Raw genomic sequence first — 16,500 nt, forward strand, 5'->3', positions numbered from 1 at the left:
GTGGCATGGAGGCAATCAGCCTGTGGCACTGCTGAGGTGTTATGGAGGCCCAGGATGCTTCGATAGCGGCCTTAAGCTCATCCAGAGTGTTGGGTCTTGCGTCTCTCAACTTTCTCTTCACAATATCCCACAGGTTCTCTATGGGGTTCAGGTCAGGAGTGTTGGCAGGCCAATTGAGCACAGTAATACCATGGTCAGTAAACCATTTACCAGTGGTTTTGGCACTGTGAGCAGGTGCCAGGTCGTGATGAAAAATGAAATCTTCATCTCCATAAAGCTTTTCAGCAGATGGAAGCATGAAGTGCTCCAAAATCTCCTGATAGCTAGCTGCATTGACCCTGCCCTTGATAAAACACAGTGGACCAACACCAGCAGCTGACATGGCACCCCAGACCATCACTGACTGTGGGTGCTTCACACTGGACTTGTGGCATTTTGGCATTTCCTTCTCCCCAGTCTTCCTCCAGACTCTGGCACCTTGATTTCCGAATGACATGCAAAATTTGCTTTCTTCTGAAAAAAGTACTTTGGACCACTGAGCAACAGTCCAGTGCTGCTTCTCTGTAGCCGAGGTCAGGCACTTCTGCCGCTGTTTCTGGTTCAAAAGTGGCTTGACCTGGGGAATGCGGCACCTGTAGCCCATTTCCTGCACACGCCTGTGCACGGTGGCTCTGGATGTTTCTACTCCAGACTCAGTCCACTGCTTCCGCAGGTCCCCCAAGGTCTGGAATCGGCCCTTCTCCACAATCCTCCTCAGGGTCCGGTCACCTCTTCTCGTTGTGCAGCGTTTTCTGCCACACTTTTCCCTTCCCACAGACTTCCCACTGAAGTGCCTTGATACAGGACTCTGGGAACAGCCTATTTGTTCAGCAATTTCTTTCTGTGTCTTACCCTCTTGCTTGAGGGTGTCAATGATGGCCTTCTGGACAGCAGTCAGGTCGGCAGTCTTACCAAGGTTGCGGTTTTAGTAATGAACAAGGCTGGGAGTTTTTAAAAGCCTCAGGAATCTTTTGCAGGTGTTTAGAGTTACATCGTTGATTCAGATGGTTAGGTTAATAGCTTGTTTAGAGAACCTTTTCATGATATGCTAATTTTTTGGGACAGACATTTTGGGTTTTCATGAGCTGTATGCCATAATCATCAGTTTTAAAACAATTAAAGACCTGAAATATTTCAGTTGGTGTGCAATGAATCTGAAATATATGAAAGTTTCATTTTTATCATTACATTATGGAAAATAATGACCTTTATCACAATATGCTAATTTTTTGAGAAGGACCTGTAAATATATGTATAATGAGAAACAACACTAGCTATAAGGTTTTACATATTCAAAGCAGGAGCAGATGGGTCCGGTGATAGCTGTCTTTTAGTTCTCATAAGCAATAAATCTTCAGTAGAACAGCCTCACGTGTTACTGTGTATGTGTGTCGTGTGTAACTGTACACCAGTCTTCTTCATCTCAGCTTGACCTTGACGACCTAATTTAGGGGAAAGCTTTTCTGCGTCTTAATTACAACGCTGAATTCACACAGTTGATTACACGGAGCAGCGTTCGTTATGGCCTTGTCTCCAGTACTTAGGTTGTACATGACGTTTTTATTGAGGTTGTGACACACGGCGGGTGCTGGGCAAATAGTACAACAGCTGGGCCCCACTCTCTGCTTACTATACAGTGTTCAAGGACCTGGACCCTAACAATAATAGTAAATATTGACAAATAACTTCATAACTTGCTAGTTTTTGTCCAAAAAGTGAGCCAGTCACAGCGCGTCATGCATCATAGCTTTACGTTTGAACAGTTGAAAAGAACTTTAACTTTATTTCAATATTCAAAAAGACTTCAGGCTCAATTGTTAAGTGACATAGCCTGAATGTGTTTGGTCTGAGTTGCTTAAACTGAAACATAAAGTGAACTAATCATTTATTGACAGATTTTGACTCCCACTTTGTTAAACCATTTTCTTGTGGTTGTTACAGTATGTTAAATATAATCCTTGTATAAGGCTGTGGGAGGTGGGGGTGTGGAGTGTGCTAAAGGTCTTTGTGATGAATACCAGACGCATTGCATGTCCAAGAACTTGCGGATTTAATAATATATATTTATTTATTTAAATAATAAAATTAAATAAATAAAACTAATTCCATAAGTGCTGCCTATGTTTAAAATCCCACCATTCTTTGCTACTAAATTTGGTAATCTGATTTATAAACCAGCTCTAGTTTATTTCTGTAAACTTCTGTTGTGACTTGGCGCTATATAAATAAACTGAATTGAAGTGAATTTTAGGTATAAGGATACAGTCACCAAAAAAAAAAAAAAAGCTTTTATTAGCTTTATTTTAAAATCCATTTTATGCAGGAAATACCATTGTTTTGCTTCGTGCCGTCAGCTTGATCACTCGTAATTTTCCAAAGCTTGCAGGTCAAATGTACAGCTGTCCATACATTAACCATTGGGTAGTTATCATGGAATAATGTTGTGAAATAATGCATCAATAACTAGAGGAAGGAAAAAGAAAATTTTAGCTGACGTGTTTAGAGCATTGTCCTTTGATACTACAAGCTGATTAGCATCCACTGCCAGAATGAGACACACACACAAGTCATGGCTTTGGTTAAAAAAAATACAATAAAATTGACCTTACACCAGGACGGCCAAATGTGTGTTCACTTTACTGAAAAGAGAAACTAACAGAGCAACACCTTTTCTCTAACATCTGTGTTATAAGTTTGCTTGGGCATGAACCATGCACCATTATGAAAACAGGTTAAACACATGCAAATGGAGCTTGGTTGTAAAAAAAATGACCTTTCTAGATAAGAGCGTTAAAATAGAAACTCACAGCTTACTGCTCATGAATAACACATGTAATGCTAGCTTTAAAAACAAAAGTCCACCTCAGTCAACTGTATTACACATAATTATTTTCCTGGCATTCGTTTAGGATTTTTAAAAAAGTATTTCTTTGTTTCATGTTTTTGCAGTACTTTTGGAGTCAAAGCCCGTAGATTTAAAGGTTTTCTAAACAAATACTTGTATATTAATTTATCAACCTCTTTGAATCAGGTAAATAATAACAGTATAGTAATATATATATAGTCTGTTTCCACTCTGTTTTATGTTCACTGCACTGCCCCATAGAGGACAAATACTGAAAATACCAGTTTTATAGTTTGCCATAAAAGAAAGTGTTGACATTTTTTTTCTAGCTTCTTACCAGTTTACCTTCATGTTTTCTTAATCACATCCCCACATATTTTACTTTTCCAGTGGGAAATTATAATAAACAACAAAGGAGATTAGTTTTGATAAGATACAAGAGTTTGGGGTTTAATCATTTTATAAAAGTGGACTATTCCAACAACAGGCGTTCAAGTGTTTTGCTTTTCAGAATTTCCTGTTAGAGCCACTTGACTATGGTTGGTTTGGAGCATGCATCATGTAGACCTCTGCACAACAGCGGGTTTTTCTACAAACATAAGCAGCAGTACTCATTATCATCCCTTTATACACTCTCACACACATGGATACATGCACATTAACCGCAGTGGGACAGCAAAAAGTGGAGCAGAGTAAAAGTAGGACAGAGGGTCTCGACTATGACCTAACTGTGTAGTACAGAAAGAGACAGGAAAAAAAGAAAAATAAAATAATGGAAGGAAGAGTGCCTAACAAAGTAACAAAAAATGGGGTCTGCTAAAAAAGATAAATATGCAAAGAGGAAAAAACTAAGACACAGTAGGACATGAAGGGGGAAGAAGTGGAAGCAGAATGAGAAAATGTGAGGAGAGGGAACGAAATGAGGTGGAGATAAAAATGGAGGCAGCTAGAGAAGGCTTGATGACTGAGATCGCAGCAAGAGAGGTGGAGAATAGAGAAACAAATTGGGGGGGGAACAAAAGGCCAATTATTTATAACAGCGTGACAGGGCTGGCGGCCCAGCTGTGATTTACTCTGTGTCTGAGTCGATGCAGCAAACACACACGCAAAGCCACCAAAGAACCACTGAACACAAAACAGGACAAATCATAGAGGGTTGAGTGTAAACCCTGTAAGGTGTGTTGACCTAAATCTGACCTGCAGCGCAGGTTATAATACACACTTCATCTGTGGTGAAGATTATACTCAATATGCGTACATGGCGTGGGTTCCAGTCTCTCTTCATTGTTAACCTGTGCTTTCCATCCTGTCTTTTCTGTCTCTGTGTCTCCCTCTGCCAGGTGGAGGAGTTTAAAAATGATCCCAGCCCCTCGAAGTGCCTGCACTCTGTGTTCGATGTGGACACCGGCGACGAGGTTTACACATACAAAGACTATCACCACCTACAGGTCAGCCTGGGACCACACAGGAGGAGAAATGAGACAGACACCAAACAAGACTATTTGATTTGGTCAAACCTTGAAAATAGTGTCACACACAATGTAGTACTATATCATGAGATGTCATGTGCTGAGAATGACTCTCACTACTACCACACCAAATTTTAGCTTCATATCTGTTTTACTGATTGTTATAACCAGATAAGAATCAACGTGATGACTAAATTACCCAGCCCTTCACTTGATCATCTTTTTAATACGGACTAAAACGTATCACTTCTTCAGCCCACTGTAACACGTGCATGTGTGATTAGACAAATAACTTTCCTCGAGAAGTTGGTGCACATTAAACTGGCACTAAAACAGTTTATTCTTCCGTCAATGTTATCGACAAAGGTCAGTTTGATGTGTTGCGTTTCGATGGAGACTGCATTTCTTGTGAAGAATGGCCAATGCATCAAGAGAGCCTGAGATTGGAAATCAAAACTCTGCTGCAAAGTTAGTTGGCTGTGACAAAGACACAGTCAGATCAAAGTTTGTAGAGATGTGGCACCTTTGCTGTGTGCACATTTAGTTCTTGCTAGTCTTTCACATTAACTGTACTGTTATGAATGATGGCAGCCCAATGCCATAGGCCTAATGGCTAACATAAAGCTCACATGTCAGCATTCACAGTCTGCAGGAAATCAAATATTGACAAATTAGAGGGTGAAACACAGTGAGCAAACAACAGTATTTTTTTACAGCCCTTCACTCACTCTGTCCTTTTTGTGTCCTGCAGATCGATGCTGTGTCTCTGTTCCTGCTGTACCTGGTAGAGATGATCTGCTCTGGTCTGCAGATCATTTACAACACTGATGAGGTAAACAACATCAAAACATTGTGAGATGTCACCACTAGTATGTGAACCACACTGTCTAAAGACAGTAGGGACTCACTCATTTCTAGGCTGGAGCAGTGGGTGGGCATCACAGGGTCAGCCCTCAAATGATTTAGATCCTACCTCTCTGACAGAACCTTTTGTGTCAACATCAAGGTTTTTATTTCAACATCAACAGCTATTCGGTGGGGGGTACCGCAGGGGTCCATTCTCGGTCCTCTTCCATTTTCTTTATACCTGCTACCAGTAGGTAGCACCTTTTCATTTCTATGCCAATGACTGTCAAATTCACTTCCCTTTGAAGCACACTGGTGCACGTTCTATCCAACCTCTTCTTGACTCCCTGGCTGACATCAGTGACTGGATGGCTTTAAATTTCTTAAATTGTAATAGGTATGTTTACATGGACATAAGTAACCGGATCAAATGGTCGGTCGGAATAAAAGTGTGTCATGTAAACACTCGGTTCGGGTTATTTTTTGTGTATTGGGCGCAATCCGATATAATTTGTGATCAGAACAAAACGGGTGGTTTACGCCGATCCGTAACCCGATCGGTGTGCATGTAAACGCTTGATCTGTTCGTTTTTATCTGATCGTGAAAAACTGACCAGACTGCGCATGTGCGACTTTGCCATTTCCACCTGGCTAATGCTAATAATATTAGCATGTCGAGAGCAAAACTGGTCGGTGAGCGACACAACATTTCTACTAGAAACTTTGAAAGAGCTCAAAATGATCTGTATTACCTGTAGCTCAGTCAGGGAGTGCAGTAACGTCTCCACCATCATTAAAACCTGTCGCGGGTCCATTTTGGGTGCTCAGGTTTGTTAACGTTCACCCCGGAAGTAGAACTTCTTCTTCGGTGGTTTTTTTAAGGAGAGTTTACCACTCTGCGCATGTCAGTACTGCTGTTCAGAACAAAGCCCGCTGCATGTAAACGCTCGTCATGAACAGATTGTGCCCATGTAAACAACACATTTGAATTATTCAAACAGAACACATTTCAATCCGGTCAAAGAATTCTGCGCATGTAAACATAGCTAATGAGAAGAAGACAGAAGTCATATTGTTTCTTCCTAATGGTGCAATCAAGAACCACTGTATCGATCTTTCCTCTCTAGCCCCATCAGAGAAACAAGTAGTCGCTAATCTGGGAGTGCAAATGGACCCTTCCATGAAACTAAACAGTCATGTAAACACGATTGTTAAATCCTTTTAAAAAATTTTAATTGTATTTTTTTCAGTTGAGGCGACTGTCTAAATTGAAGCCCATACTGTCCAAAAGTAACGTTGGGACAGTAATACATGCTTTCATAACATCCAGACTCGACTACTGTAATTCGCTTCTTTTTGGAATCAGTCGGATCTCTATTGCACCTTTACAATTGGTTCAAATTACTGCAGCCTGACTTTTAACCGGTACCGTCAAAAAAAAGAGTACATTACTCCTGTTCTGGGCTCCCTTCATTGGCTCCCGGTTCACTTTCAAATACATTTAAAAATTGCTCTGTATGATTTTAAATCTCTGAACAATTCTGACCCCTCCTATCTTGCTGATTTGCTTCAGCCATATGTCCCACAGCGATCTCTGAGGTCAGTAGACCAGATGCTTTTATTGGTTCCAGGAACTTGATTTAAGCTCAGGGCTTTTTCTGTTGCAGGTCCAAAACTGTGGAATGAGTTACCACTACATGTCAGGCAGGCTCCCTCGCTTACTGATTTTAAGTCTCGTTTAAAAACTCGCTTTTATTCCCAGGTTTATGACACTGTGTGAGTTGATTTTAACTTGTCTGTATTCTATAATTTTAGTCATTTAATTCTTATCCTTGTGTATTTGGATCTATGTATTTTATCTTGTGTCCTTTGCATGTTTTGTTTTTGCTGTACAGTGCTTTGGTTGGCCTTGGTGCTGTTTTAAGTGCTTTATAAATAGTGGTATGGTATGGTATAGGAATGCGCAATATATACGGTAGAAACGATAGTAATTTAGCCTACGATAAATAGATCTTTCTTCTACCAGCTAACCGCAGTAATGCTGTGTCTGAAGTAAAATCAGAGTTGTCAGTTTAATTGTTACTTTTTTTAGTTGAAAACTGTGCGCAAGTGGCGTTAACGTCTTTTCTTCGAGAGCTAAAACGAAGCTACAAGCTAACTACGGCCGGCTTGCCATAATGTTGCTGTATTCGAATGCATGTACAAAACACTGTGTTCCGTCAATAGTTTTGTTTTTTTTCCGTCGAAAGTTAAAGTAAGCGTTGGTCAGCTTTAGAGAAACCTGCTCTCTGATCTGTGAAAAGAACACCGTGTTGTGTAATTTTACTGCGAGACCCTCTGGTCAAAGCCACAGACTCATTTTGTGTCAGCTCTCCTTTAAAGCAGAAGGAGACGCCCACTAGAGGGTTGGAGGGTGAAGTGTTTCCGTGAAAAATGCTGCTCTGTTGCTGTTCATTTCTTAAGTAAGACTGGAAACTGTTAAGAGTTAACAACATATTATTTTGTTTAAAACATATGGCTAAAACTACATTTGATATCTTTTGCACTGTTTTGCACTGCCAGAAAGAAGCCTAATACTTGATTTGTTTATTATTTAAAAACTCTCTGGACCTAGTAGTGGAATTTTATTAATTCAAAATATGTGATGGCTAAAGGACACCATATGCTTTCACCCTATGCACCCTACCCTTTTTATTCCTATTGCAAGTTTTATACCAAAAACATATTGCAATATATATCGTTATCGCCACCCTTCACAATACATATCGTGATATGAATTTTATGCCATATTGCACATTCCTAGTATGGTATGGTATATTCTGTATCCTGTATGAGTCTGCTATTTTTCTGACTGGTGCACTAAAAAGCTAACACTAGTCATACCAGACTGCTTTATTGCTTCTTTCTTGTTTATATAATTAAATATTCACTGATATTCATGTTTCTTTTTCTGTTTTTTTTTTTTATATGCTGCTTTTTGTTTTTCTGTTGTGATGTAACACATACTCGTAAAGATGAAAAAAATATGATGATGGGTGTTTCTAGAGAGTAGAAGACGAAACTTCAGCTACAAAAATATTACTTTGTTTCTATCAGTTGAAGTATTTGTGACTAAAGTAGTTGTGTACATCTTGTGATTACTCACCATAGTTGGCAGTTTCTTGGTCTGGTCAGCAATTACAAGAGTAACGTTTTTCAGGCTTTGAACTCAGTTAGGAACTTTGGAAGGAAGTGGCAGAAATGAAGATGTTGAGGTTCTCCTTGGGAGTGACAAGAATGGATAAGATTCAGAATCAGTATCAGAATAAGCTTTATTGTCATTGTACCGAGAGACAGCGAGAATTAGGAATGAGATCATCAGAGGTACAGCACAGGTCGAACAACTGGGAGATAAAGTTAAAGAGGCCAGACTGAGATGGTTTGGACATGTCCAGAGGAGGGACAGTGGGTATATTGGTAGAAGGATGTTAGAAATGCAGCTGCCAGGAAAAAGACACAGAAGAAGGCCAAAGAGGAGATACATGGATGCAGTTAGAGAGGACATGGAGGTACCGTACTTTCTGCCTTAAAAGTCCCACTGCCAAATAAGTCACATCAGTCCAGTTATGTCTAATAAAGTGGAAAAAACATAAATGCGTTGCTTCGCCTTATAAGTCGCATCTATTATGCATCACTGCTGATGCATCACGTTTGTTATGTGTCACCGCTGACCACCCAGAAACGGGGGCCGGTGTTGTGCCAAAAATCGATTGGCTGCCAAATGGCGGCCACTGGAGCGTGCACGGGAAGACTTTACCAAGAATTTAACAAGATTAACACTTAAAAACAATTATTTGTTTGCTCGACATTATAGCAAATGTGTGACTCAGTTGAACTTTTCCTTAATAAATGCACTTTAATGGTCAAATCAGCTGCATTTCACCTGGGCGGTGCGGCAAAATGAAGCTCCAGGAGTTCCGGTATGAGACGAAAGTGGCTTTGTATGGCAAGCCAAGTGACTCATTAAAAGCCACTTTTACCTATTAAAGACACACTTGGCTTGCCATATGACTTAAGGGCCCTCTAGCAGCTGAAAATGGTAATGTTCATTATTTTCCAAGTCAGAATGAATGAAATTGTCAGACCTCAGCCAAAAATTGGATTATAAATATGAGGAAAAAAATGTAAATTAGTCGCTTCGGACTATAAGTCGCAGGACTTGCTAATTTATGCTAAAAGATGTGACTCATAGTCTGAAAAATATGGTAGTTGGAGTAAGGACAGAGTGAGATGGAGGAGGATGACTCACTGTGGAGGGAAAAGCCAAAAATAGAATAAGGAGGAGTCAGTTAGGAACTTTTCTAAGTGGGGGGAAGACAACTTGATCATACCCTAGACAGCATGCAGCTGTGGGGTGATGCGAGCTGTGCCCATGATGTGGGCCCCATGGCTTGCAATTTGCAACACGCACCTTGCACAGCTGGAATGAAGTTAGTTCAAGGCTCTCACCCTCAACATGACTTGAACCTGCAGACAAGCACCTGCTGTATCCTCACTGTTGTCTACAGTATCATGTTTTGAATCCTCCACCATGTGGTTTAAATCTATTCACACTTTGCTTGAGAAAAAGAAAAGTAATATTGTAAATCTGTTTTCCAAATAAAATGATGAGACCCAGTGAGAAATGTAAATTTGACATCAATCCGATCCTCCCCGCTAACCAATAAGACCAAAGTGTCCGTAAAGCCCGGCTAGATGTGCGCTAAATCCTCCACAGACGTCTTAAAGCTGGCACTAATGCAGGATCAGGGCCCAGTATCTCACTTTTATAGTTCAGTTCACATTTATATATTTCCTGAGCTGCTCAGCTGGCTTCAGCTGGGACACGTTTAAAGGATTTCCATAAAGGGAGCCTAAATGTCCACCTGGGAATCCAAACGGTAACATTTTATTTGGCACCAAGCTGCCGTTACCGTAAATCTGTTCTCTCCAAACTGGATTAATCTGTTCCAAGTCAGGTTTCTGTCTTTTGTTTATGTGCGGCATTTAATAAAACTAAAACAAGGCGAGTTGGTTGTTAGGTTTCCACAGTTTGTGTTTTTATTGTGTGGCCTCCAGGAGCAGCTGGAACATCATTAATTCTGTTGGCGTTTCCAGCCTACTCATTCGCAGCTCTACTTACTGCTACGGAGCAGAGAAATTTGTGCGCCCCTGGTAGAGAAATCCATTTGTTTACTAAATTAAGCTTATCTGAAGAAAGTAGGGACGTGGTAAAATATAATAACGCCAAGCAATTAGTGCATGCTGCCTTCGCTTTGTTTACAGACACCTCCCCGCACACACTGGTACGTCAACTCAATAACCTCTCATTTTTCTCTATTTCTCACCGCTGACAAAACAAATTAACCATGCAGTTTTTTATTGTTTATAAGGGCAGTGCCATCTGTGTGGCAGACTACCTGCACACGTAAACCTTATTGTGTGACTGAAGCATTCACACTGTTGTGATCCATTTTTCTTCCGTACATATTTTGGCGCTGTTCTTGTCCTGCATTTGTCAATCTATTTCAACAAATCAAAATGTTTAGGTCTTTCAGGACAATCCTGCTATGACTTTTGGTATTGGTGCAACTTTAGCTTTTTGAAATATTTAGCCTTTTTTGTCTTTTTTTTTTTCATAGGAAATTAATTGAGCTCATTTTACATCCTTCAAATCTTTAGCTCTGTTTACAACCTTTTACTGCTCCTTTCACATTTTGTTCTGCTTCTGCTTCTTTCAGCTTCCTTGTGCAAATGTAAAAAAAATTTCAGCTACTTTCAGCAGTTTTGTTCCAACTGTTTTCTGCTCCTTTCAGATTCTTATGCAGTGCTAACTACAATACTTTGTGCCTCTTCTAACTTCTTTCTGCTAATTTCAGCTTTGTTATATTCCTTTCATATAAGTTTAGTAAATTTTGTCTTTTTCTGCTATTTCAGCTTCTATTTAGCTGTTGTTATGCTAATTTTAGCTTTTTCAGCTAATTCCACTTTTTTTTCCACTCATTTAAACTTTTTTCAGCCTTTTTCAGCTCTCCAATTCCTTCTTGTAACTTAAGCTTCTTTCTGCTTTTTTAAGCTAATTTCAGCTGTTTATTTTATTATTTTGCTAATTTTAGCATTTATCACATAATTTTCACTTTTTATCCTCCTTCCTGCTTATTTCAGCCTAATTGGGCAAACATATTCTTTCTACTTTCTTCTGCTAATTTAAGCTTGTTCTACGTTTTCAGCTACCTTTTTTGCATATTTTTTAGCTAATTTCAGCTGTTTTCTGATAAATTCAAGTTTTTCATGGTAATTTCTGCTACTTTCAGCCTAATTAACTTCTTTATAGTAATTTCAGCTTGTCCTTTGAGCTCTTTTCTACTATTTTTTTCATTTTCTACTATTGCAGCTACTATTTAGCTGTTTTAATGCTAATTTTAGCTTTTTCAGCTAATTCCACATTTTTAACTGATTTCAGCTCGTCCAGCTTCCTTCTGGTAGTGTAAGCTTCTTTCTGCCTTTTCTTTTTTTTTTTTTGGCTAATTTTTGTGCACATTTCGGCTTAGTTACACCTAATTCAGCAAATATTTGTTCTTTCTGCTTCCTTCTGCTAATTTTGACTTGTTCTCCTATTTTAGATACATTTCAACATGTTTGTAGCTATACTCAGCTGTTTTTCAGCAAGTTCTTCAGCAATAAAAATTCACACTGCATTTTTGCAGAAAATGCAATTTCTCTATTTTATTTTATTTTATTTTATTTTTTACAGTATTGCATAATTCAGACTGAAGGAGCCTCTGCCCTGAACGTTGGTTCAGCAAACACCAAATCCACTGAGCAGGAGCAGCTGTGATAGGTGTCCTCACTGAACACTGTTTTTTTTTTATTTTTTAATTATTATTATTATTATTTATTTTATTTTTTGACCAGTTTAGTCTAATTACATCAGTGCCATATTTAGTAGCTTGTTGTAACCTGTCATTGCTCGTGCATTGGTGTTCGATAGTCTGAGGCGTTAGCTGCATTGCAGTATTTTCTTTTTCCTCTTTACATTGTACCGCAACGCTCTGCGTGTCCTCTGATAAGACGCACCATCAGCCTCCTTCCAGATGTCATTTTCAGTCTTGTGCAGCATGAAGTAAAGCGACTCATTAGCTTTTGTGTGCCTCACATTCTTCCTTTTTCTGTTTCCTCTTCTTTTTGACATGGCAGAAGTATGCTTGCTGTGAGCACAGGAGTGAAAGAAGGGCACGTGTAGTATGCTTCTATAAATGCTCCCCATGTTCACAAACTGGCCTGCAGGAAAAAGGAAAAGGAGGAAATACTGGCAGCAGTCTAGCTGCAGCAAGACAGAGAGGCTTGTTTGGCCGGTGGGCAGCAACATTCATTAAGATACCATTAAGATACTAAAGAGTTCCCCTCGTTAATCACTGCAGTCATAAAGCCCCAAATAAAAGATCCAGCGGACACCTTCTCCCTCTTCCACTGACTAATCTGCTGCCTTTTCCCTGCCCTTCTTCACAAACTGTCCTATTTAAATCCTACACGAGTCCTTTCTGCTTCGTGCCATCTTTTTTCCCCCCTTTCACTTTCTCATCCCCTCTTTTTTCCCCTTTGCTTTGTCATTTTAGATTAAATCTCCCATCACTCACACACACTCACACATGCACCGCTACTTCTAGGTCTATTTAATGATGCAAGGCCTTAATGTCATCACACTTTTTTATGTTGTTATGCTTTAATGCTTCCTGGAAATGGATGCTGATTTTAGACACAATGGTACAAACTTCACTTAAAGGCTTAGCATTCCTTGAAGGAATGCATGTCACCCGCTGCTGTTCATTTCAGAGATTTGAACCAAAATCATCTTATGATGAGAAGGAACGGAGTGTACTGTATTTTCCGCCGTACACATCGCACTACCCTATAAGACGCATCAGTCCAAATATGTTTAAAAAAGTGGAAAAATCCATGAATATGTCACTTTACGTCGCATCTATTATGCGTCACCACTGACGCGTCGCATTTGTTACGCGTCACCGCTGACAACCAGGAAATATGGGCCGGTGTTGGGCCAAAAATCGATGGACTGCCAAATGGCGGCCGCGGGAGCGTGCACGGGAGGACTTTAACAAGAATTTAACAAGATTTACACTTAAAAACAATTATTTGTTTGCTCGACATTATAGTAAAGGTGTGTCTCAGTCTACGTTTTGCTTAATAAATGCACTTTGACAGTCAAATCATCTGTATTTTCAAACCCGATTTGCGGAAGCGGTGGGCACCCGCAGAGGGACGAGCCTCCACATTTCTTCGAAATTTAACAAAATAAACACCTAAAAACAATTATTTGTTTGTTCAACTTTATAGTAAAGGTGTGTCTCAGTCTAACATTTTCTTAATAAAAGGACTTTAACGGTCAAATCGGTTGTACTCTCTGCTTCGGTGCTCCAGGAGCGAGCAGAAGGAGGAAAAAAAGGAAGGAGGAACGCTGCTTGTTACTTTGAAATTTAACAATAAAAGCACCTAAAACAATTATTTGTTTGCTCAAAATTGTAGCAAAGGTGTGTCTCAATTGAACTTTTACTTAATAAATGTACTTTGATGGTCAAATTAGCTGCATATCGCCGGGGCAGTGCAACTGGTGTGACGGTTGTTCCAAGCAGCAAACAGAACGAAGGTGAAGGTACAGTGGCAAGCCAATTGTGTCATTAATAGCTGGTGAAGGTTCTCAGTCATCCAGGACATGGTAAATTAAAAAAAGTTAAAGACAAAAACAATAAAGTATAAAATAAAGTATAATAAATAAAGTCCAGTTGTTTTTGTCATGAATTTTTTTGAATTTGTCATTATAGCCACGTTAACCTATTACATGAGACAACGGCATGCCTTACTGCTACTACTACTCTGCTTCCATCTCGTGGCTGAAAATGATACTGTTAATTTTTTTCCAGTCATAATGAATGAAAATGGTCATATCTCAGCTTAAATTGGTTTATAAATATGGGAAAAAATCCATAAATATGTTGCTTCAGCACATAAGTCACAGGGCACACAAATTATGCAAAAAAACTGCGACTTATAGGCTGAAAAATACAGTAGCTGATATGGAAACACCTTGTCAATGATAATATTATTCACATAATGTGATAAAAGATTTCACAAGATCTGTAAGAGCTCAGAAATAGTGTTGTGGATCATTTTCAGCTACTAACACATTTTAGCTAATTCTCTGTAAAACTGACTGACATAGCCATTTTTGTTTTGGCTGAAATCAGTTAGCTGTGGTTACTGTCATGAATTAAATTGACTTCAAATGTTAATGAGTCATAAATGTACAGGAAGTAATTACTTTCTAAGAGTTTCACTACAGTTCATCCAGTGGTTAAAATATGGAATATTTAGCTAACAGACCGTATTGACTTATATAAGTAAATGATGAACTTTTAAGCAAAGATATTGCAAAAAGTATAAGTATTCAAAATATTTGTCGTAAGGACTCTCGGGATTACCAAGTTTCAGCTCAGTATCTGTAAAACTGGTAGCGTTATAGCCATTTTTTTTGTTTGCTAAGGTCAGTTAGTTCTGGCAGCCATTTTGAATTGTATTGACTCAAAAATTTAATCATTGCAGCTGTACCTACAGTGATTAATTTCTGAGAGTTTCAATAGAATACATGCAGTGATTCATGATATATTTTGCTAACAGACAGACATAGTAGCCTCCAGTAGTTAATTCCCAATTTTCAGGACATATCGTGAGTTATCAGTTAGCGCTCTAAGTTTTTCTTAGGAATGACTCTCAGCTACTACCATACCAATATTCAGCTCAATAGTAGTAAAATTAGCTGAATTGTAGCCAGTTTTGTGTTTGCTAAGGTTGCTTAGCTGTGGCTGTCATCTTGAATGGGGTTGACTCCAAAAGTAAAACATTTGTAGATGCACATCCATTGAATAATTTCAAAAGGTTTCATTAAAAGTCGTCCACTGGTTCATGAGATATTTTCCTATAACTACAAACCACAAACACACAGACCTGGGCCTAAACATTACTGCCTTTTGTTTTCAGCCACAGGCGATAAATTCTGACGCTGCGTTTCTGTCAAGACGTCGATGCTGCAAACGGCAGATGATGGACTCTGAGTGAAGTTCTGCATGAGTCTATACAGTGTACGAGCGGCTGTCGTAGCTGTGCCTTTTTATACAAGCTTGCTGCATTTCAATACCTGTTGAAACCTTGTCAGTGGCTGCAGGGGGAGTTTCACCTTGAGCGTTAATGAGATATCAGCTTCCTTGTACTCCTTGGTAACCTCTTCAATGAGAGAGTTGGATGCATCACCTGAGATCAATAGAAAAGGTCATTTGTTCATGTATGACCGTGCATGACTTTGTATCTATCTTGTATGTGTAGCTGCAGCTTGAATCAAACACAGAATCAGTTATTTTTTGTTTGTTTTTTTACAACCTGCTCGTTGTGTGTTGGTGCACATGCCAACCCGTGCTGATTTGTTGCATTAGCTCTTTGTGTCCCGAGGCGTTGCTTTTGTTTGATGTTTGTTTTCTTCGCAGGTCTCCTTCATCCAGAATCTGGTGTTCTGCGTGGAGAGAGCCTACAGGGTGCCTGACTACGGCATGTGGGAGCGAGGCAGCAAATACAACAATGGCAGCACGGAGCTGCACTCCAGGTCAGTGGGACAACTACAACAGCAAAGGGAGAGATGTGCTGAAATTAATGTGTACATTCAAATGTGTTGGATGATCACAGATTGGTTAGGAAAAGTGTTGGCTGACTAAATCTGTTCATTTGTGGTAAGGGCTGGGATATTGCGACTTTTCTTAAAACGTGAAATTATTATTATTATTATTGTTTTTTAATCAGGCATTAAGCTCCTAAAATAATTTAATATGTTTGCTTAACACCACTATGTTGTGCTTGTTCCGTATCTCTTCCAAGCAGCATCTGCTTCAGTACATCTGCACTGTTGAGGGTCTGTACCATGGCAGGAGCATCACTTGCATCATTTGCACCCTGGTATTGTCTTGTTACAACCCATGATGCAATATTGACCAGTAGTGCAAAACCTGCCAGGAATGTAATAAGATTTTGAGCCAGTGATGTGAGGATGTTTTCCCAATAATATAATGAGTTATTATATTATTGACGGGCTATTACATTATTGACGTAGCATGTTTTTTTTTAAGGAAGAACTGTAGCCAATAAAGTAAAAAATACACATAAATGACTGCAAATCTTGGAAATATATATATATATATATATATATATATATATATATATATA

The 16,500-nt window shown here is 39.2% G+C and overlaps 1 protein-coding gene across 1 annotated transcript in view; it reads left to right on the forward strand.

Moving 5' to 3' along the window:
• Positions 1-16,500, forward strand: part of phkb (phosphorylase kinase, beta) — a gene marked incomplete in the record, with an annotated part of 145,326 nt that overhangs the window by 25,290 nt on the left and 103,536 nt on the right. The window contains 3 exon segments of the mRNA XM_037694140.1: positions 4,225-4,332; positions 5,105-5,185; positions 15,771-15,886. Of these exon segments, the coding sequence (XP_037550068.1) occupies positions 4,225-4,332; positions 5,105-5,185; positions 15,771-15,886 (305 nt within the window).

This window comes from Nematolebias whitei, chromosome 2, assembly GCF_014905685.2.
Source record: "Nematolebias whitei isolate Nwh7 chromosome 2, NemWhi1, whole genome shotgun sequence".
Taxonomy (NCBI): Eukaryota; Metazoa; Chordata; class Actinopteri; order Cyprinodontiformes; family Rivulidae; genus Nematolebias; species Nematolebias whitei.